Raw genomic sequence first — 22,221 nt, 5'->3', positions numbered from 1 at the left:
ATATCTTCTTGCATTTAAGAAATTCCAATATATTTTGAGAAAAAAAAAGAAATTTCAATATATATTATAAAAAAAACATTTGCAAATTTCGTCGCCGTTGTTGACCGTTAAACCCAGCTTCAAGGTACCGAATCATACAATTGGCCATTAGAAATCAAATTAAATATAAAAAAAGAGCGAAAAAATTAAATAAAATAGAAAAAAGAAAAAAGAAAAGGAAAAGCGAAAAACAGAAGACAGACAATACACTGCGACGACAGAAAGATCAAAATCGAAATCTCTCCACAAGAGAGGAGGAAGAAGAAGAACCGGAGACGATTTTTCTTCGCAGGTGCTGTAACGAATCCTCCTCTAAACTTTAGCAGATCTGCTAATTTTAGAGAAGGGAGAGGAATCCGAAGAATCTAGGGTTTGGTTCTCCATCCGACGCCGATATGATGATCTCCAGGGGTTTGTTCGGGTGGTCTCCGCCGCATATACAGCCATTAACGCCGGTTTCAGAGGTCTCTGAGCCGCCGGAGTCTCCGTCTCCGTACATAGATCCCGGAGCTGAGGCCGGCGGCACGGCGGCGCAGGCGGCGCAGGCGGAGGCTGAGGAGGAGATGGAGGAGCCTGAGGAGGTCGAGCCGCCTCCGGCTGCTGTTCCGTTCTCCCAGCTCTTCGCCTGCGCCGACCGGTTCGATTGGGTTCTCATGGTTGTTGGATCCGTCGCTGCTGCTGCTCATGGCACCGCGCTTATCGTCTACTTGCACTACTTCGCGAAGATTGTTGAGGTTCTTGCGTTTGGAAAGGATTCGGGTCACAAGGGACCTGAGGATCAGTTCGAGCGCTTCACAGAGGTTAGTGAGCTCTATATGCTCTCTGGGTTATACGGAAATCGTCATTTTTGCTCGCTTTATTATCTATGGGGAGCTTGTGGGGTGGTGAAAGAGGTTAATGTTGCTCGAAATGTAGGTGTATGTGTTCGTAGTTGGTAGCCGCGCGAAGATCTCTTAGCTGTACTAGACGTTCGAGTAGCCAAGTTGTTTTCTTTTCCTGTTTTGGGGGAAGTTGGAATTCGAGTTTCAAGCTCGAAGTTTCTAAATGGTTGCCCAAGTTTTAGGCTTGTTGTTGGAGTTCTTGAAATTTCAATATGATCTCTACTCAAATGGATTTGACAATCTGGGATTGAGATTTTAAACTTTGCCCAGTCATTCAAATGGGACACTGTAATCGTCTTGGGTTTCTGGCTGCCACTCTAGGTTTAGGGTTCATGCTTTGGTACATACCACAGGAGGTGAAAATGTCTTTGAAAAATGGTCTGTGTTATTCTTCTTGAAGCTTCTGGTACTCTGATCTTGGTCATAGTTGTCACAGTTAATAAGATAACATCAAAGGTTGGCGGAAAGGGTTAATTCAATTCTAACTTGTATTTTTCAGATATTAAAAAAGTATGGCCTTTAGATTAGATCGTCTTTCGCAGCAATCTGATCAAACATGAAGAAATATGATTCAGCAAATTTCTCTGATCATTTTCCATAGATGTGTAAACTTTGTGGATTTGGATGTTGAGTTGTACTATTAGTGCATTTGTTGAAGTTGGACACCAGGTTTGCTGGTTCATGATCCTGGCATGATAGTTAAGCAGACTGGTTTTCCTGTGGCTTCTGTTTCTGAATTCACATTAGTTGGGGAATCAACAATGCTTTAGTTGGCTGGAGAATCAGTAGTGAAATTTCTTGTCTCGCTCAATTGTAGCAATAAAAAGAAGGTATTCCTTGTTCGAGTGCTAGATCTTTGTTTTACCCTTTTCATTATAGATTTTCCATGCAAATGCTTGTTTTTCTTGTAGTTTATTCTGTTACATGTGGAGAATTTGTTTATTATTCGATCAGAATAATTTAGAATCACAGCACACTGGCTAGAATATGAAATTATCCCTATCTGAGTTTCTTATGCTCTTTGTGCAGCTTTCGTTGAATATTGTTTACATAGCTGCTGGTGTTTTCATTGCTGGTTGGATTGGTAAGTCTACTACATACACACACACACACATATATATATATATATATATAATTCAAATTGTCTGCGTGTTTCCTCTACTGCAAAGGTTCTGTTAGCAGCTACTATTACTAATGTATTTTTCTCTATAATAGAGGTGTCTTGCTGGATACTAACTGGCGAGCGGCAGACTGCTGTGATCAGATCCAAGTATGTCCAAGTGCTATTGAATCAGGATATGAGTTTCTTTGATACATATGGGAACAATGGGGATATTGTAAGCCAAGTGCTTAGTGATGTCCTACTCATCCAGTCAGCTCTTAGTGAGAAAGTAGGTCTAACTCTAATTATTTGACTCCAGTCTCTAGTTTCCCCTTGCTTGTCTCAATCTTTGCCACTAGTAAGTAGTAACACTTCTTGACTAGCATTTCTGTGATCTTGGATGTTGCAGGTTGGAAATTACATTCATAACATGGCTACATTTATTAGTGGTCTCATCATTGGCTTTGTCAACTGCTGGGAGATTGCAGCTATTACATTAGCCACTGGTCCTTTCATTGTTGCTGCAGGAGGCATATCAAACATATTTCTCCACAGACTTGCTGAGAATATTCAAGATGCATATGCTGAGGCAGCTAGCATCGCTGAACAGGTATTACAAATGTCGGAAGTTCTAGAATCTAATAGCTCAGTGTGTTGTGCAACACTGCAGTACAGATACTGAGACTGTACCACTTGCAATTGACGCCCTGAATTCACTGAAACTGAAGTTTTTGGTCATTTCAAATTTAAGCATTGAACTTTTGTCTCAAGCATTTGCAAACATAGAGCTTGTTTACTATCAGTACAAAGTTGAATTGCGATGTGCAAAATTCAATTATTTTCTCGTTTATTCTAACATTATCTTTTCGTGTTTTAAGTTTATAAAGTGGTAGGCAGAAGCATAGTGGGTCAGATGTAAATTAATCAGTTTGGACTTTCCTAGCTGATATAAGCCGAACCCTAACTCCACAAAAGCTAGAACAAGAGTGGAGGGTTGAGCCAAGCTTACATACTAGCCCTAGATCCCTCTCTGGAACCAATGTGGGACACATCACTAGCTTACATCTATGGTTTTTAGTTTACTTCTATGGTCGAACGAGGTCGTATTTGCATTATGAGTGAACTGAATTTATGGCAGTAACATCTATGAACATATCCCTTGTTTTAGTTATTCTGTGGTGCATGAATAAGTGTTGTTGACATTCATGAAAGGAATACCGTATCAAACGTGAATGTTTGGAGATTACATACTGACTACAATTAGTTTGCGAAATGTGTCACCTACAGGCCCCATTTTCTATTTTCCCTTTCAAAAGTTACTTTACTGTCCAAGCGAGTGTCTTGTCTGAAACTAATTTCTTATAAAAGTTTATCTCAAATCTGCAGGCTATCTCTTACATTAGGACTTTGTATGCCTTCACAAATGAAACTCTTGCCAAATATTCATATGCAACTTCCCTTCAAGCAACTTTGAGATATGGTATAATGATCAGTCTTGTGCAAGGACTTGGACTTGGATTTACTTATGGGCTTGCCATATGCTCATGTGCTCTACAACTGTGGGTTGGGCGGTTCTTTGTGACTCATGGAAGAGCTAATGGTGGAGAAATCATAACAGCCCTTTTTGCTATAATTTTAAGCGGCCTGTAAGCTTCTGAATCCACTGTTTCTATCTTAATATATCTTCTGTGTCATTTCATATACATGTGTGTGTGTGCGTGTGTATTTATACATGTTGTGTTGTTCAGGGGGTTAAATCAAGCTGCGACGAACTTTTATTCATTCGATCAAGGGAGGATTGCAGCTTACAGACTTTTTGAGATGATAAGTCGCTCAACTTCTGGAGCTAATCAAGAGGGATCTGTTCTACCTTCTGTTCAAGGAAATATTGAATTTCGGAATGTATATTTCAGCTATTTGTCAAGACCTGAAATTCCAATCCTGAGTGGATTCTACCTCACTGTGCCTGCTAAGAAAGCTGTTGCACTTGTTGGTAGAAATGGTTCTGGAAAAAGCAGCATTATACCATTAATGGAACGGTTTTATGATCCAACATTAGGTACTACAAAATGAGATTTAAGATGCCCCAATATGCCTTTGGAATCCACTTTTAAACATTCTCCTGCTGTGAAGGCCATATTAGCTGACTAGGTTTGTGGTTTCTTCTTATGCAGGAGAGGTCCTTCTTGATGGGGAAAATATTAAAAATCTAAAACTCGAGTGGTTAAGAAGCCAAATAGGTCTGGTGACACAGGAGCCTGCTTTGCTGAGCTTGAGCATAAGAGAGAATATTTCATATGGTCGAGATGCTACTATGGATCAGATAGAGGAGGCGGCTAAAATTGCGCATGCACACACATTTATCAGCTCACTAGAGAAAGGATATGAAACCCAGGTAAACATTGTTTGAAAAGTTTTCAGTTATGAATTGCATGTCACTATGTTAGGTTATGTTGCAATCTTTTAGAAATCTGAAATGACGAGATGTCTTGTAGGTTGGAAGAGCTGGTTTAGCATTGACAGAGGAGCAGAAAATGAAACTCTCGATTGCTAGAGCTGTGCTCTTGAATCCAACGATTCTTCTGCTTGATGAGGTCACCGGAGGCCTTGACTTTGAAGCTGAAAAAGTTGTTCAAGAAGCTCTGGATCTCCTCATGTTGGGAAGGTCAACCATAATAATAGCTCGACGGCTCAGTCTTATAAGAAATGCTGACTATATTGCTGTGATGGAGGAAGGTCAGCTGGTTGAAATGGGTACACACGATGAATTAATAAACCTTGATGGATTGTATGCTGAGCTTCTGAAGTGCGAAGAAGCAGCAAAGCTGCCCAGAAGGTATGACACTAGAATCTAGAAGAAAAAAACTTACAACTTACTGCATTTCGGCATCTCTTTCAGATAATGAAATTCATGTGGCAAAAGTGTTTTTTGTTAGATTGCATTTGATTCCTGTAGTAATTATCTTTATCCTGAGGGTCTTTTGTTGATATTACTCGATAATTGGATTTGTTTGTTCTTCCAGGATGCCAGTCAGAAACTACAAAGAGTCTGCGGCATTTCAGGTAGAGAGGGATTCTTCAGCTGGGCGTAGCTTCCAAGAACCATCATCACCCAAAATGGCCAAGTCGCCATCTCTTCAGAGAGGCCACGGTTTATTCCGTCCCCAGGAAGGCTTTTTTAATACCGAAGAATTACCTAAAGATCACAGCCCAGCGCCAGAGAAAATGTCGGAGAATGGCATGTCTATAGATTCTTCTGATAAGGAGCCAACCATTAAAAGGCAGGATAGTTTCGAGATGAGGTTACCAGATCTACCAAAAATCGATGTCCAGGGTCCACAACGGCAGAAATCGAATGGTTCAGATCCAGAATCCCCTATATCACCCCTTTTGACATCGGATCCAAAAAATGAGCGCTCCCATTCACAGACGTTTAGTCGTCCACTTGATCGCTCTGATGACACTTCAACAGATGCTAGGGCAGAGAGTCAACACAAGGATTCACCTTCATTTTGGAGGTTGGCTCAGCTTAGTTTTCCAGAGTGGCTCTATGCCGTACTAGGAAGTCTTGGTGCTGCTATCTTCGGTTCTTTCAATCCTCTTCTGGCTTACGTGATTGCTCTGGTTGTGACCGCCTATTATAAGAACAAGGGAGGCCATCTTCGGGAGGAAGTTGACAAATGGTGCCTTATCATTGCCTGCATGGGGATAGTGACTGTTGTCGCTAATTTCTTGCAACATTTTTACTTTGGCATTATGGGGGAGAAAATGACGGAGAGGGTTCGGAGGATGATGTTCTCAGGTACTATACTATACAACTTCCTTCTTCATAGTTTCCGTTACATGTTACTATGTTTACTTGCCTCACTTATTTGATTTTTCTCGGTGTAACAGCAATGTTACGTAACGAAGTCGGATGGTTTGATGAGGAAGATAACAGTCCAGACACATTATCCATGCGCTTAGCAAATGATGCCACTTTTGTCCGAGCTGCTTTCAGCAACAGGCTTTCGATATTTATTCAGGATAGTTTCGCTGTTATTGTTGCTATTCTTATTGGGTTGTTGCTTGGTTGGCGGTTGGCACTCGTTGCATTGGCCACTCTTCCAATACTTGCTCTTTCTGCCACTGCTCAGGTTTATATCTATTCTTTGGTCTCCCCCCCCCAGCTCCTGTTTTGCTCGTCAAGACTTCTTAAGTTGTCTTTCTATTTCTATCCATCAGGCAGTTCTTCTCCAGTAGCCATATCCTCCTACTCGTTGAACATGTTTATGATTTTAGAGAGAAACAGTTTGAATTTCCGTAGTGATTTACCCAAATCGCTGTGTTCTTCGTATTTTTTGCCATCATAGCGCACTTTGTGTCGGGATATCTTTGTGTTCTAATAGTCTTTATTTGAAATTGCAATATTTGTGCAGAAACTATGGCTTGCTGGATTCTCAAAAGGCATCCAGGAGATGCATAGGAAAGCGTCTTTAGTCCTCGAGGATGCTGTTAGAAACATTTATACCGTCGTTGCTTTCTGCGCCGGTAACAAAGTGATGGAACTCTACAGACTGCAACTCCAAAGAATACTCAGGCAGAGCTTCTTCCATGGGATGGCTATCGGTTTCTTGTTTGGCTTCTCTCAGTTCCTTCTCTTTGCCTGCAATGCCCTCCTCCTGTGGTACACTGCACTGTCCGTCGAACGTGGCTACATGAAACTGTCTACAGCTGTGACGGAATACATGGTTTTCTCCTTCGCTACATTTGCTTTAGTGGAACCGTTCGGATTAGCACCGTACATTCTCAAGCGGCGTAAGTCCCTCATTTCGGTATTTGAAATCATAGATCGGGTGCCTAGGATCGAACCAGATGATAATGCAGCTCTAAAGCCGCCTAATGTGTATGGAAGCATCGAACTGAAAAACGTGGATTTTTGTTACCCAACTCGGCCAGAGGTGTTGGTATTGAGCAACTTCAGTCTCAAAGTGAACGGTGGACAGACTGTGGCTGTAGTTGGTGTCTCGGGTTCGGGAAAGAGCACGATAATATCGTTGATCGAGAGATTTTATGACCCAGTTGCTGGTCAGGTACTACTCGACGGGCGGGACTTGAAGTCATATAACTTGAGATGGCTGAGAAGCCATATGGGTCTGGTTCAACAGGAACCGATAATCTTTTCCACGACCATAAGGGAGAACATTATATATGCGAGGCATAACGCGAGTGAAGCCGAGATGAAAGAGGCAGCGAGAATAGCAAACGCCCACCATTTCATCAGCAGTTTGCCTCATGGATACGACACGCACGTCGGGATGAGAGGAGTGGAACTCACTCCGGGCCAGAAACAGAGGATAGCTATAGCGAGGGTCGTGCTGAAGAACGCACCAATCCTATTACTAGACGAGGCCAGCTCCTCTATCGAATCCGAGTCGAGCCGTGTCGTGCAGGAGGCTCTCGACACATTGATAATGGGGAACAAAACTACGATTCTGATAGCTCACAGGGCGGCGATGATGAGGCATGTGGACAACATTGTGGTTCTCAACGGCGGGAGAATAGTTGAAGAAGGAACCCACGATTCGTTGGTTGCAAAGAACGGATTGTATGTCCGTTTGATGCAACCGCATTTCGGCAAGGGGCTGCGTCAACATCGACTAATATGAAGATTGACTTCTCGTCTCGTCTCAGATCATCGCTTTACAGCTTAGCTCGGTTCATATACACAAAAAGGCATTGCGCCTGTATTGTCAACCTTCGTGATATCTGGACGTTGCCCGCAGCTGTTCGGGGATCCCCGCGGTTTGGGTGGAAAGGGATAGTTCTGTAGCAATAGGTGTTGGTAGAAGTAGATTCTCGAGGGTGTTTTTGTGGAAGGCTTATTCTTTTCGGGGACGAAGAAGCAAAAGAAGTAGGAGGATGTGGTGGTCTCACTGCGTTGTCTTCCCCAAGTATATCGATTTGTTGATTGAATCCGAAGAATAGTGGGGTGTGTCAAATTTTCCGAGGTTTGTTTTCTCTTTTTTTCGTTTTCGGGGAACATATCGGTGCCCTCAGAGACATGGACGATGTTTGTAAAGCTTAAAAAGGTACATGGAGAATGTGTAACGTTAAAAAAAGAAGAGAGAAAGACCCGTCGGTGTAAGTGAAAGGGGCACTGCTTGAATCGTCGTAGACAGTATCCGGCTTCTTTTGGACGAGAAAACCCCAGTACCCGACGACTGCGAGTATCCATCTCACGGATATCCGTTTCTTGAGAATCCGATCGCCAGCAATGACTGAGGTCGGATTTCTTTGGTCGATTGCCTGTACCCGCAGAGACGGGGAGAGATGGTAAGGTCGAACTAAAGGAGAACGGGAGAAAGGTGCGGCGAGGGCGGGATGGCGCTTTGCATGAGGCTAGGGGTTAGTTTTTTTGTAACTCGAATGCGAGGGTGAGGGCAACGATGGCATTCCGTTGAAAAAAAGTTAAATCCCTTCTCTTTCGTCTTCGCTCGCGCCTTGCGAGACTCAAATCTGAGGGGCAGGACTTCGTCAAGTCTCACCGTGAGAGAACGAGAAGGATACCTGTTTCGAGACAAGGGTGAGGTGCGGCGGACAACGAGGGAGGCGAGGCCTAGACCGGATATGTCGAAAACCTCGAATTTCCGTCTAAATGGGGACGATCGAACAAGAATCATGAGCATCAATAATCAATCGATTTCTATCAAGATTAAAAGCTTTTTAAAAAGGTGGTTTGTATGAAAAATTTAACCGTATTTCAACAACATGAAAAATACTTGTTTAATAAAAAAAATCCAAGGAGTTGAACGGAAAATTTATTTCTCCTTAAACAGTTGATTTTCTTACAACATTGTACATTGTTGGAGATTGTTGTTGAGAGGTAAATAACTCTAGTTCCTTCATTGGGTTTTCTTCTCTTCACTAATTATCCATCAGTTTCCATCTCACGTGGAACTCACGTGCGCTTTGAGATCGTTTTTAACAATAAATATATTTGATACCACATAAAAAGACGAAAAGCAAAAGATTTTGATTTACTAAAAACATTAACTTGAATGATTCATTTCTAATACTATATCAAATCGAACAGGGCTATAAAGATTCTGTAAATCCAAAAGAAATCATTTACCTTAGCACGATAAGCCACAAAAATGAAGTAAAATACAAAATGTCAAATGTCACGATTTAAAATATATAAAAGAAAATGATAATATATTTTCATTTTATATTATAAAAAAACGATAAAAGAGACGCCTTGAAACGATGAAGCAAATGAAATGAGAACGTATGGTCATTTCTCGTCACACACTTGATCACATGATGTAATGAAAACATATAATTCTCTAACAAAACTGATTCAATGTTTAAAAGAGATATTGCAGCGACAACAGCTTAGATGATGCCTATTTTGTTAGCCACATCCAAAGCATCGTAATCAGGAGTGAGCCTCACATACGCCTTCTTTGTTCCATCGGGCCTGCCAACATTTTCACGCATAACGTAAAGATCATATGAAACCATGTACGAATACAAAAATCTGATATTAGTCAATCGATGGGGACGAATACGAGCAAGGCGAGAACCCAAGGTTCAAGTAGAGTTTTGAAGTTTTCATATGATTTTTATAGAGCATGAAATGTTCGTGGGGCAAATCCAAATGAATATTGGTCTCACATCGTCCAAGAAAACTGAACCATTCCATACCCTATAAAAATCATCTACAGATCAATCACGGGTAGTCAAGACTTTTGGAACACTCTGCGGGTACCAAAATGGTACAGATACCGAGACAGATTCCAAACCTTAACACTCGAAAGGCATGGGTTTGGTGTCGGGTACCACAAAATCACGTGAACCCGACCTATGCCCAAACCCTAGGTCCTTAGCTTGAAACATTCGACATGTGAAGACACACAAGAAATCAAAAGGAGAACCTAGTTTCTTTCAAAAGGTACCTGATCAAGGTGTTGACTTTCTTTGTCTGAATGTCGTACATCTTCTTGACCGCGTCCTTGATCTTCTTCTTGTCAGCACGGATGTCAACGATGAACACAAGGGTGTTGTTGTCCTCAATCTTCTTCATCGCAGATTCGGTGGTTAGAGGATACTTTAGGATTTGGTAGTGATCCAACTTGTTCCTCGGTGGTGCGCTGATTCGTGGGTACTTAGGGTTTCTCGCCTTTGTCAATGTCTTTGGCCTGTGGAATGTCACCTTAGTCCTTATCTTCTTTGCCGACTTCTTAACGATCTGGCCAGATTTCACGGCCTTTGCAGCCTTCACGGCTTGGGCCTTGGGATCGACCTTTTTGGTGCTATCAACTGCATAACAACAATGAGTATTGAAGCTTATCACGCATCCGGTCTTAAGAACTGTAAAAATCTGAGATTTGAATCTATTAAACACTTCTAAGATTTCATAAAATAATAATCAATAAAAAACGATTCTAGGCTTTCACATACAATTTGTAGAAAAATGCTACTTACCAAACACATTGAGAGGAAATATAAGTGCATACAACTCACATTTGATGCTAACTCAGACAGCAATCATACAGAACCGATCAACAACAATTTAGAACAATTACGACAATGACCATGCCAGTTGTGCAGACCATACTCAGCGATATCAACTGTAATGACATCGTACATTCGTCACATTCACTTCGTTACATTCGTAGAACACCAAATTCTGTGTTCCGACATTGAATACCACTCAAACACACTGCAATACAATGAAACTAAAAGCATCCTAAGAATTTCATATCATTTGCAAACCAATTCGAATAGTATCCTGATCCTGATAGCAAAAAATTCATCCTGCATTCACCATTAACACAAGAAACATTTTCTGGCCGAGAAATGTAACTGAAGGCATCATCATCATCGTCATCATGATGATAAAAAGTTGCAATGTTCGAAAAGGTTACTATACACAGAAATAACAAAGGAATGCGTTTTCCATGAACATTAAAGTGAGACTCCCCATAAAAAAGCAATCAAAAGAAACATCGAACTCAGCGAGTACCTTTGGCCGGAGACATTGCTTAAAACCGATGATCCTTCCCACCAAATCTCCTAAACCCTGAGACAACTCACGAAAACCAAACTCACTCAGATTCGAACATACAGTAACTACAAAGATTCAAGCTCTTGGCTAGAAGTAATCGCATTTGGCTACTAGATTCGGAATCTGTACCGAAACTCATCATCACTACACTTACAATTAAATCAACGTAGAAGCTAACGAAAACTGGATAAATCAGTATGAGATCGAAGATTGAGTGAAGGAAGAGGAGAGGACGAACCTAAAGTCGCAGTCACAGAATTCTGCCGCCGTCGAATGGAGAGGGAGAACACTGGCATTTTATATGGCCACACTGGAAAAACCCTAGCACATTGGGCTGAATCCAAAAGCCGACAACAACAATATGTACTGTTTGGGCCGGGCCCATATAATGGTCGAATTTGGATAGGCTTTTGTGATGCTGATTTTTCAGTTTTATGTAATTAGTATCTAATGTTACAATAAATCTCATGTAATTACCCTATGAAATAACAATTATAATCGATTCTCTATGAAATTATCGAGAATGGTATTAACTAAAATAAAAAAAGCAAATATGATTGTATGTTTTCATTTTTATTTAATTTATGAATTATGAATTGTTTGTCTCAACGTCAAACCCATTGGAATTGGAATCAAGATCCGTAGAGTGAATCATCTTCTATCCTAATGCGATTGAAGAGAAATATCTAAATAATTTACACATTTATATTTCATTATTTTACAAAAGTTAGGATTATATATACGGAATAAATAAATTATTAAAATCTAAAATGTTCAAGCATGAACAGGATTAAATTTCTTTTTGTCACTCATTAATATATAAACAAATTCATTCGATATAAATAAAATTTTGAAAAAACTCTAACCAAATCAGATCTGAAATAATCAAATTAAACCAATCACTTATCGCGAAAAGAGAACGCAGTTCAGAAGCCAACATGAAAGCAAAGGGACAATATCCCATAAAACCACTTCCGGTTCAGACAAGACGACATTCTTCACATGGAGGGTACGGACACAGGCAATATGATAAGAACGAGGAAGATAAGATTGATGGATCACTGAACGTAGCAAGAGCCGGGACCGGACGGTGGTCTCCGTCCATACTTGTTGTCCACAGGAGCGGCTGGGACGCCGCGTTGGTTCAGTAGGCACCTGAAGTAATGCAACCGCGGCAAAGCGGTTAACGTTATGTTCCCCTTCGAGACAGCTTCCCTCTTGCTCCACAACCTCTCTGTCCCCATCAAAAAAAAAAGTTTCCAAATCAAATTTCAGACAATTCCCCTCCAAGTGTTTTCCCACAACAAGAAACAACTTAGTAAGAGACAATTGTTGGATCATTTTCACGTTCGGTTTATTGTTAATTCGGTAGAATAATCAACAGTATGCGTACCTGCAGCAGCTGCAGCCCGGGGCCAAATCGTCTGAAGAACGTCGGAGGAATCAGCTGTTTCGCCCCACATGCAGACTTCTCCTCCGATCACGAGTTTTTCGAGCGAAGTATCGTTGATTCCTTTGAGGGGCTCTGTCCTGTAAACTGCATCCCATGGCACGTCTAGATGATCGAGGTACCAATATCCCGAGTAACTAAAGATACATCTGAACCCTTTCGCCACCGCCTTCGGACAAATATCGTTCTCTAGCCTGTGAGAAAATGATCATCAGATCACAAAGTGTCTTCTTTTTACTCCGCGATTAAAAAAAGAAAAGACGAACATCCTACATTGTTATGATCTTACCAGTTGTGTACAACGGTTCGAGGATCAAGTTTGTCTCCGAACGATTTGAAGGTTTCTTCCCTGAGACAAGAATATTCATGTCACATTTTGACACCCAAACTGAAACAAACTTGTTCTGTCAGAATCCACGGCTTTTAATACCGGATCGGATCCTTAATATTATGTACCAGTTGACGGGAGTCCAATTCTTCGAAATTGCTATCTGTTGAGCTCGGAGTACAAAGTACTCATAAGCGTCCTTAGTTGTAATATTACGATACCGCAGCCTGCAGTAAGATTCAAGAAGAAATCAAGCAAAAAATGGCCAGAGAAATGCAATAAAGAACCATTGTGGATCTGATTTCTGCAGATGGGTTCTCATCGAAACGAGGTTAAATGCCAAAATAATGTCAAACAGTCAAAGTAAACATATTGTTTTCATACGAAACAAGAATCATTATACTGATTGATTTAGTTGGATGGGAAGATATATGCCATGGACCGACAAAAGTAACATGCAACCGTACCATTCATTCACATGAGTTGTGTTTTTCCAGCAATCTGCAAAAGAAATGAAAACATTGGTCAAAGGGAAGCAAGCGAAACAGGGAGAAAGGACAGCGTGGAAACAAAGTAGAGATGGAAGCTTAACCTGTATTGACTTCATCACCACCCAAGTGGAAAAGCTCAAATGGGAATATCTTCCTCAGATCTGATACAGAGGAAAAACGCAGGATAAGGCCAAGAGAATTCATAATTCTGTGGTTCAAGATCTGAACTAGAGATTTGAATTAGACCTCCCAAAATGCCAGAAATCACATCAAATGTAAAGTTCTTGGAGACATCCAGAGGCTCGCGGCAAGAAGGAGAAGGCCAGAGATCGGGATATCCAGTTCCCCTGCAGTGCAAATCAGGCAATATGTTCAAAAAGAACAAGCAAAATACTGTAAGAAAGGCGGAATTCTCTACAGGTCAATAATGACATTTAAAACCTATTGCCTTACCACGATTCTGCATGACCAGGGACATCTATTTCAGCCATGACATTGATGCCTGCAATAAGCATATTACAAAGCATGAGCGGAGTAGACGGTCTGGCAGAGACTTCAGAAGCGTAATTAGGCGGCTTAAACAAGTATATGCAACTTGTGAAAGCTTAATAATCATATTAACCTTATATATATATATATATATATATATGTATGTATGTGTGTACCTCTCATTTTAGCAAACCTTCACAATGGCAGAACATGAGACACAAGGAAAGTCATTTGTTATTATGAAATGCGTTAGAAGATGAGAGAGACGGGGGAAAATGGTAAAGGCAAAACCAATAGTCGCATTTATGTAAATATGTACGGACGGCTCTACTATATAAGATAATTTGGCAATGAAGAAAACTTAAAACCGATACCTGACAATTTCGTATGCATCCTCGACAGTATACTTTTCCCATTTCGAATAAGCTCCTTTCCACAAATTTGGGTATGTGGGTGTTTCAACAGGAAACGACTCCTCATCCACGATGTGCCAGTGCAGTACGTTCTACCAAGCATAACCACGTGCGCCACAACAAGGGAAGAAAATCGATGTCAGATACATTTTGAAGGTCGGTTCAATTTCTAGGCAGACATAAAAACAAGTAAGATATCTTACAAATTTAGCGAAGGACATGGACTCAATTATCTGCTTAATAACATCAAGCGGCAAAAAATGTCTCGAAGTATCTGCAAATGAAATAATCGGTAAGTGATATCCAGGCATTTTCCTTCACCGTGGATGCGGGAAAAAAACAACTATAGAGAGCAAGATAGATGATTTACCTATAAGAAGGCCACGGTATTTGAATCTTGGTTGGTCTTGTATATACCAGGGTGCTTTATATATTTGAACAGATTTGGTCAGATAATCAAAGGCACACAACTGGCTAAATGTCTGCAAAATGTTCAGTAAAGGAAACTTATAAGCAAAAATACATAAACGATCAGCGGAAAGAGACTTGAAATTCTTGGGAAACAGTTCAGGACACATTAACCGGAAGAAGTAGTAAAAAGGGGCGCCCGCAAGGACAGGCAAGAGATAGCTTATCAAGACATGAGGTGAAAATAGCAAAAAGGGGCTATCTTTAGATCCAGGGATCAAGATAAAGAAACTCAACTCTAGTTTTCATAGCTTCAGAACGAAATCGATAAGGGACGGGATACATAACATTCCAACCCAAAATAACACATGAATTGTAACGGTTTCTGTAGAGTTACACCCCGATAAACATCCCCCGACATAGCCACCAAAACTCTATATAGTCTTTTATACTTCAGCTAAGCTGAAACATAACGAATTTTCGAGCCGCAAAAAACAACAAATTGTCATCCAGAAGAACAAACAAAACCAAACTATGTTGGTAGATGTTTTCTCAAAGATGTAACCACGGCCAAATTCAGCTTCAACCTCATCACAGTAGAGAAAAAACAGAGCCATGCTCTTACACACCTCCAATCCTCTGAGGGCACCATAAACTGTATTTGCCTGAAACCACAAGGAAAAGAACCAAATCAAGAAAACAAGAGCAGCAACATGACTGAACAGATATCAGGCAAGAATCTCAAAATCTATGTTAAGTCCAATTGACAGAACTGGAAAACAAGAACAGGAAGAGGTATAACTGAGAATGAAAGCAAAACCGGCGTCAAACCCTGACCTCAATTGTAGCTCCTCCTACAATAGATTGATAATTGTTCTTCGACACCATCAATGTGTAGCCCTCATCTACACCCAATTGCAACTGACATCGAACACAGAACAAACCCGATCAAGATCTGGAGATAAAAATTTCAAGAACCCTTTCAAAAGAACATGAAAATGGTCCAGAAAGCTTCGAAATTGCCAGTAAAGAGAACAGATACTCTATTTTCACCTCTTCACTATCCGAGTGAACCACGATCTTCAGAGAAGTGATATCATAGTGAGCTCCTCTAAAAAATCTACTTCTCCCAGCTCTATCCACAACGTGCTTGAATATTATCCCCACGTATCTACCGAACGCGGCCTTGACAATCGGCGAATTTCCACCATTCCCGGCGGCGATCAGCGAGATGGCGGGATCCACCGAGAGGGTCTCGTCGCCGGAGGAGAATTCGGCCGGCAACGGCCATATGAAGGGGAGAGAATCGCCTTGAATCTCCGGTGAAGGCGAAGATATCGATGAAGTAACCCATAACGAGAGAAGAACGAAGAGGGTATGGATCGTGGAAAGATTCACTGCCATTTTGGAAAGAACTTCAATGGATTCCGACGATTTTGTCACAGAAAAGGAACGAAGAAAGTAAAAAAGGGGCGACCTTTTTAGCTCCGATGAGGGAGGACGCTCGTCACGGGAACTAAAACATTACAATTACAACGTTCGATTCAATCGAAAATTCGAACACTCCATAGCTAAGAGCGGAATGCTCTTCAAAAATCACTCGCCGCACTCTGCGTCTGAAATCAGACAGAGTCCAATGTCTTTTTGTTTGTTTTTTTTAAAACACTTACGACACCATGGATATAATTATTAAATTAAAACAAACAATCATTAATCCTAATCGGTTGCTTATCTCTGTGACCTCTTGTTTGTTTAGATGACGAGTTCTGCCACGTGTTTTTTCAGGATTTTTTGTGTTTTTATATCATCAATTTAAATTATGTAACTATTTTAATGTATAAATTTAGTATTTATAAGATTTATTATAAGATATCATATTTTATTGAGATAGGTATATTTAATGTTTTAAAACATCAAAGAAGTGAAAAAACTGTAAGATATTGGAAAAATGTAGATTTTAGGGGGGAAATTTTATTTGGTCGCGGGCTAGGCTCGGACATAAAAATTTTGGTCTGGATAATATATAAATAAACTTGACCCGACGGACCACCTCCACCAAACTGCAATAATGTAACATAATGAATAAATAAACTAATTTAACCGATATATTGAAAACACTCAATATACAAATTCGTCCGGTGGTGTAATAAATATATTCTTCAATAGGGTTTTCGAATTTTTAGCCTATAAAGGAAAAAATTTGGAAAATACATATATTTTATTCTGTAAATACGTGTTGATAATTTTTATAGATTCGTATTTAAATATGTCTATATATATAAGCATTTTCTTTTAATTCAGAAAATATACGTTATCATGCATCGGTGGTCCTGATATTTATTTATTTATTTTTTTTAATAATCCGGAAGTTCACCGAGCCTTTGATCCAACTACATCTTCCAAGAGGATCGGGACAGTCTATGTGAAAACCCCTCCCCAACCAGAAATCGAACCGCCAACCTCTGAATATTTTGCACTCATCTGCTGACCACTCGCCCACAAGCTGTTGGGTGGTCCTGATAATTTGATAATTTTACTCTCCACTAACAAAAACTTCCCCTTACGCCATCCAATTTACATTTAAAATACCAAAATACAATTAGCCATCAAACCCGTCCAAGTTAAAACATTATTCGAGTGGGTGCTATCATAAAAGTAAGATTTTTTGGTCTCCTATCTTTTTTATCATATTTATAAATAGCTTTTTTTTTTTTATAATTCGATCAAATTCATTTGGGTATGTTAAATCTTGGTTACAAATTTAAATATTACTATACCATTACTGTTATAAGAAAGTGTTGTACATTTTATATAATTTTTGTTTATTTTTATAATTTTGGTTTTATGGAAAATCTGTCTAACAAGATTTTTTCATCTGTAAAAAAAAGTTATTGCGATACTCCAACAATATCTCGTCCCAAGATCATCGTTGAATTATTATTTTTCCTACATGGAAAATCACATGAAATATTGTCTAATTAATTGTTCAGCTTGCGAAATCTACCACAATATATTATTTTTTATGCGAAATCTGTCATAAAAAATAATATATTTTAAAAGCAATATTGTAAAATAATTGTAAGTTAGATTTATTGTTTTATATAAAAAAACGTGAAAAAATATTCAAGAAAATTTTAGACCACGAACTTATAAAAGATATTAACACAGAGAAAAAAAAGTTTGAGAAAATTTTTTTCCTTTTTTTTGTTCAAATCACAGTTTGATTTTAATTCCTTTGCATGTGACTTTGATCTTTGTACGTATGAATTCGGTTTTCTAATATTATAAATTATTTAAGTTTTTTTCTCCTGATGTTACATTATATAGTATATTTTTTTATCATTCTCACCTTACAGTCGTTTTGTACACATATTAATGATGAAAATACCAAATACGTTTCTAACTTTAAATATTATAAATTGTGTATTGGGATTTATAAAGAATTACGGAGTAGAATTATTTATTATAGAATTATATGGAGTAAATCTATAATTCTACTAGAAAATTATAAATTAATCCTATTTGAACATTACCACTAATACTAAAGAATATAATTCGACAATAAATAACTCTAACTCTCCATAATTTACAATATATATGTTGAGATGCATATGGCTTTAAATATTTATCGGTGTGATATTGAATTTTGCAAAGTGATTTTAATTCATGAAGTACAGTTCTACTATTTTATCTGTTAATTTTATTTTTATGGACTATATATAAATATCTGACCATTTGTGTGTAATTAAAAAATCAGTAAAATATTAGTTTAATAAAGTTTTAAGGATGATTGTGATTGTAGGACACCTAAATGGATATCGATGGCTTGAAGCGCATTCTTCCGGATGGAGAACCAGTTCCCAAGTGAAGCACGCGAAATCATTGTCAATAATATGTAAAAATTGTGTGTGTGTATATATATATATATATATATATATTATATGAGAGTTATAGTATTGTGTTTTTTCTATAAAGTGTTTAGTATTGTCTCATGATGGACATTTACCTTAGACCCTAATTCAAGTTAGATCAAATTGTGTATTACAAATCTGAAACACTAAAAAATACTTTTTTAAGGGATATAATTTCAACTTGGTAGTTTAACCGGTGAAATGGAGATACGAAACATATGTTACGTTTCGACTTTGAATCTTAAATTAGGAAATCAGCCATATCAAAATATTTGCAGAAACGGACTTACGTCTGCTCGAACCACCATAAAATAAATCCATGAAGCATATCGACACAATTAGGGCCTACACCTTTGGCTCACATTACTTTGTGGAAGTAGACATCGTCGTGCATGCAGATATGCCCCTGCAAGTGGCACACGACATCGGAGAATCGCTCCAAAAGAAGCTCGAACTTCTACCCGAGATTGAACGAGCCTTCATGCACCTTGATTACGTGTCACAATGGTAAACACAACAGACGAAGAGAAGAGAGTCAAATGGGAAAACTTGCTTTTACTCAGAGCATTGACTTGCTTATATGTACAAGAGAGATCCAATTAAGAATTAGATATACAAGGAGCAAATCCCTCTCAGATTCGATATAAAAGGTAGTTGACTATATCTAATAATATACGAGATGTGTACAGAATATTCTCACCCAATACCCCCCTCAAGTTGGTGAGTGCAAGTTTTGCAAACCCAACTTACCAAGAAACCATGTAAATTCCTTCATGCCTAAGGCTTTGGTAAAAATGTCTGCGAGCTGCTCACGAGTGGAGACGTGACGTGTAACAATATTCCCGTGATCGATATGATGTCGGATGAAATGACAATCGATTTCGATATGCTTCGTACGCTCATGAAAAACGTCATTGGAAATGATGTGGAGGGCCGCTTGACTATCACACAACAACAACATCGGGTCCGAGTGGGAAACACCAAGACTAGAAAGGAGACTCTTGATCCATAGAAATTTGTAAGTAACCTGATGCATGGCACGATATTCAGACTCAGGCGAAGACAGGGAAGGTATAGATTGCTTCTTAGTTTTCCAAGATATTGGCGACGTGCCAAGTTGAAAAAACCAACCGCTCAAAGATTTGCGGGTGATAGGACAACCGGCGTAGTCAGCATCACACCATCCGCGCAATCGTAAGTCGCAGTCTGATCGAAACAAAACACCTTGGCCCGGATCACGCTTCAAGTAGCGGACGACGTGAATGGTAGCATCCCAATGGTCTTGTCGAGGATGCTGCATAAACTGGGACAATGTGTGAATCGAGTAGGCGAGCTCCGGACGAGTAACTGTAAGGTAGATAAGACGACCCACAAGGCGGCGATAGCTACCTGGATCAGACAGAAATGGGCTGGCGGAAAGGGACAGACAATGATTCTGATCTAACGGAAAATGTGCAGGTTTACAACCGAGTAAGCCGACTTCGGAGATGATGTCAAGAGCATATTTCCGTTGGCAGATATAGATCCCTTCGGTGTTCCGAGCGACCTCCAAACCGAGAAAATACTTGAGGACACCTAGATCTTTCATATAAAAACAAGAACTGAGGTACGACTTGAAGGCATGTAAAGCGACGGGTGAGTTGTCGGAGATAATCAAATCATCGACATAAACGAGAACATACACCTGTACGGTGCCATCACGGAACGTGAAAAGGGAATGATCCGATTAAGATTGAGTGAACCCATATTGCTGTAGAGCCGACCGGAGTTTTTCGAACCAGTACCGTGGGGCTTGGCGAAGACCATATAGGGACTTTCGAAGATGACATACGTGGCCTGGTTCCGGAGATTCGAATCCCGGAGGCATGTGCATGAAAAATTCTTCCCGTAGATCGCCGTGGAGGAAGGCGTTATGGACATCCATCTGATGGATCTCCCATTGTCGGGCCGCAACAACTGCTAAGAATGTGCGCAACGGTAACCATTTTGGTGACCGGTGCGAACGTCTCTCCATAGTCTAATTCATTGACTTGCCGATTTCCCAAAACCACCAACTGAGCTTTATAAAGTTCAACCGAACCATCTGAGCGATACTTGATTTTAAAAATCCACTGACATCCGATGGCCTTTTTGCCCGGGGGAAGAGGTTCAACAGTTCAAGTATGATTGTTTTCCAGGGCATCAATCTCTGTTTTCATAGCTTCCTTCCACCGAGTATCACGAAGAGCTTCCTTATAAGATCGAGGTTCAACTCCTTCGGTAACAGTAGCTAGAAAAACACGGTGAGCAGGCGAAAATCGCGTACAACTAATAGAGTGTGTAATAGGATACGGGTTACCTGAGGGATGCCGAGGAGTGAGTGAAGAAGGGGACAGACTCGAGAGTGGACTATGCTAGTGACGTAGCCCTGAAGACGTGTGGACGGAAAACGGGTTCTTTTGTCGCGGCTAAGTTCTTCATCGGGAACAGAATCTGGAGGCGAATCAGAGCAACCCCCCTGTCGGAAATATCCTCGACGATCAAGTTCGAAGCAGTTTCAGTAGAGGACTCAACCTCCTTCGACACAACAGGTGCGGGGGATGCTGAGTCAGAGACAGGGGAATGAGGAGGTTGAGCCGAAGAGATCAACACAGAGTCGTCGTCTGCGAGAAACATAGGCCATGGATCCGGAGACGGCAGAACAACAGAGGGAGAAACCACCGAAGTGTCCAGGAAAGGAAACTTGTCTTCGCAAAAGACGACATCGCGAGAGACAAGAAATCGTCGGTTGTCGATATCGTAAAGCCGCCAACCTTTCTTGCCCGATGGACATCCAACAAAGACACAACGAACGCTACGAGATGCGAATTTGTCACCGCGAGTGTCCTTGTTATGAGAGTAACAGAGACAGCCCACAGTTCGGAGATGTGTATAGTCAGGAGATTTACCATAGATAATGTCGAAAGGTGAACGACCGGCCAATAACTTAGTGGGAGTGAGGTTGATGAGATAGCCCGCTGTCAATATACAACCGCCCCAAAATTCAATCGGAAAGTTGGTTTGAAACATCAAAGCATGTGCTACGTTGAGAATGTGCCGATGTTACCTTTCGACACGCCCGTTTTGTTGAGGAGTGTGAACACATGAAGTCTCATGTACAATCCCTTGAGCCCGGAAAGTACCGCCGAGACACAAAAACTCCGAGCCGTTGTCGGTGCGGACTGTCATAACTTTCTTGTCAAATTGGCGGTTTACCATGGCTATAAAGGTGACGAGAAGCTCAGAAACCTGACTTTTATCCAACAAAAGGTACAACCAAACGTCCCGTGAAAAATCATCAACGATAGTCAGAAAGTAACGAGCACCACTAAATAACGGCGTGCGGTATGGTCCCCATAAATCACAGTGTATAAGCTGGAAAATGTCAGATGTTTTATTAGAACTCAACTGAAAAGAATCACGTGTTTGTTTTGCACGAAAACAAATGTCACAATCAAAAGAAGAAGAACCAACAGGCCTAAGAAAACTTAATCCTGGAAATCTGCTCAAGAAGTGCTTTCGAAGGATGACCCAAACGTCGATGCCACACGTCAACAGAGGCCACATCACTAGAACGGACAACTGATGCGTGTTCGATCCTACGGAAGTAGTAGAGTCCGTCCCATAACTCACGCACTC

At 40.3% G+C, this 22,221-nt stretch overlaps 3 protein-coding genes across 4 annotated transcripts; 1 reads left to right on the top strand and 2 right to left on the bottom strand.

Moving 5' to 3' along the window:
* Positions 1-228: 228 nt before the first annotated feature.
* On the top strand, positions 229-8,178 carry LOC104810015 (ABC transporter B family member 20). Its single transcript, XM_010536174.2, has 11 exons — positions 229-839; positions 1,950-2,004; positions 2,136-2,311; positions 2,432-2,632; positions 3,409-3,668; positions 3,771-4,081; positions 4,197-4,417; positions 4,518-4,858; positions 5,046-5,824; positions 5,917-6,158; positions 6,441-8,178. Exons 1-11 carry the CDS (start codon positions 435-437, stop codon positions 7,668-7,670), a joined length of 4,221 nt encoding a protein of 1,406 aa, XP_010534476.1. The 5' UTR covers positions 229-434; the 3' UTR covers positions 7,671-8,178.
* A 1,073-nt stretch (positions 8,179-9,251) lies between these two features.
* Positions 9,252-11,363, bottom strand: LOC104810014 (60S ribosomal protein L23a-2-like). The gene is made up of 4 exons (XM_010536173.2): positions 11,313-11,363; positions 11,033-11,089; positions 9,963-10,326; positions 9,252-9,484 (listed from the first exon to the last, which is right to left on the bottom strand). The coding sequence occupies exons 2-4, from the start codon at positions 11,046-11,048 to the stop codon at positions 9,400-9,402; spliced, it is 465 nt and encodes a 154-aa protein (XP_010534475.1). The 5' UTR covers positions 11,049-11,089; positions 11,313-11,363; the 3' UTR covers positions 9,252-9,399.
* A 573-nt stretch (positions 11,364-11,936) lies between these two features.
* LOC104810013 (beta-hexosaminidase 1) lies at positions 11,937-16,298 on the bottom strand. Of its 2 annotated transcripts, none has more exons than XM_010536170.1 (15): positions 15,707-16,298; positions 15,491-15,574; positions 15,283-15,318; positions 14,616-14,727; positions 14,449-14,519; positions 14,207-14,337; positions 14,009-14,025; positions 13,797-13,845; positions 13,590-13,690; positions 13,445-13,504; positions 13,320-13,353; positions 12,981-13,079; positions 12,814-12,873; positions 12,468-12,718; positions 11,937-12,308 (listed from the first exon to the last, which is right to left on the bottom strand). In XM_010536170.1, exons 1-15 carry the CDS (start codon positions 16,055-16,057, stop codon positions 12,133-12,135), a joined length of 1,632 nt encoding a protein of 543 aa, XP_010534472.1. In that variant the 5' UTR covers positions 16,058-16,298; the 3' UTR covers positions 11,937-12,132. The 2 variants fall into 2 exon arrangements, with proteins under 2 accessions (XP_010534472.1, XP_010534473.1); XM_010536171.2 differs by having other exon boundaries at positions 13,800-13,845.
* Between the last annotated feature and the right edge of the window lie 5,923 nt (positions 16,299-22,221).

Source organism: Tarenaya hassleriana, unplaced genomic scaffold (assembly GCF_000463585.1).
Source record: "Tarenaya hassleriana unplaced genomic scaffold, ASM46358v1 Cleome17, whole genome shotgun sequence".
Classification (NCBI taxonomy): Eukaryota; Viridiplantae; Streptophyta; class Magnoliopsida; order Brassicales; family Cleomaceae; genus Tarenaya; species Tarenaya hassleriana.
The sequence above is the reverse complement of the archived record's forward strand: the minus strand, read 5'-3'. Positions and strand labels throughout refer to the sequence as shown.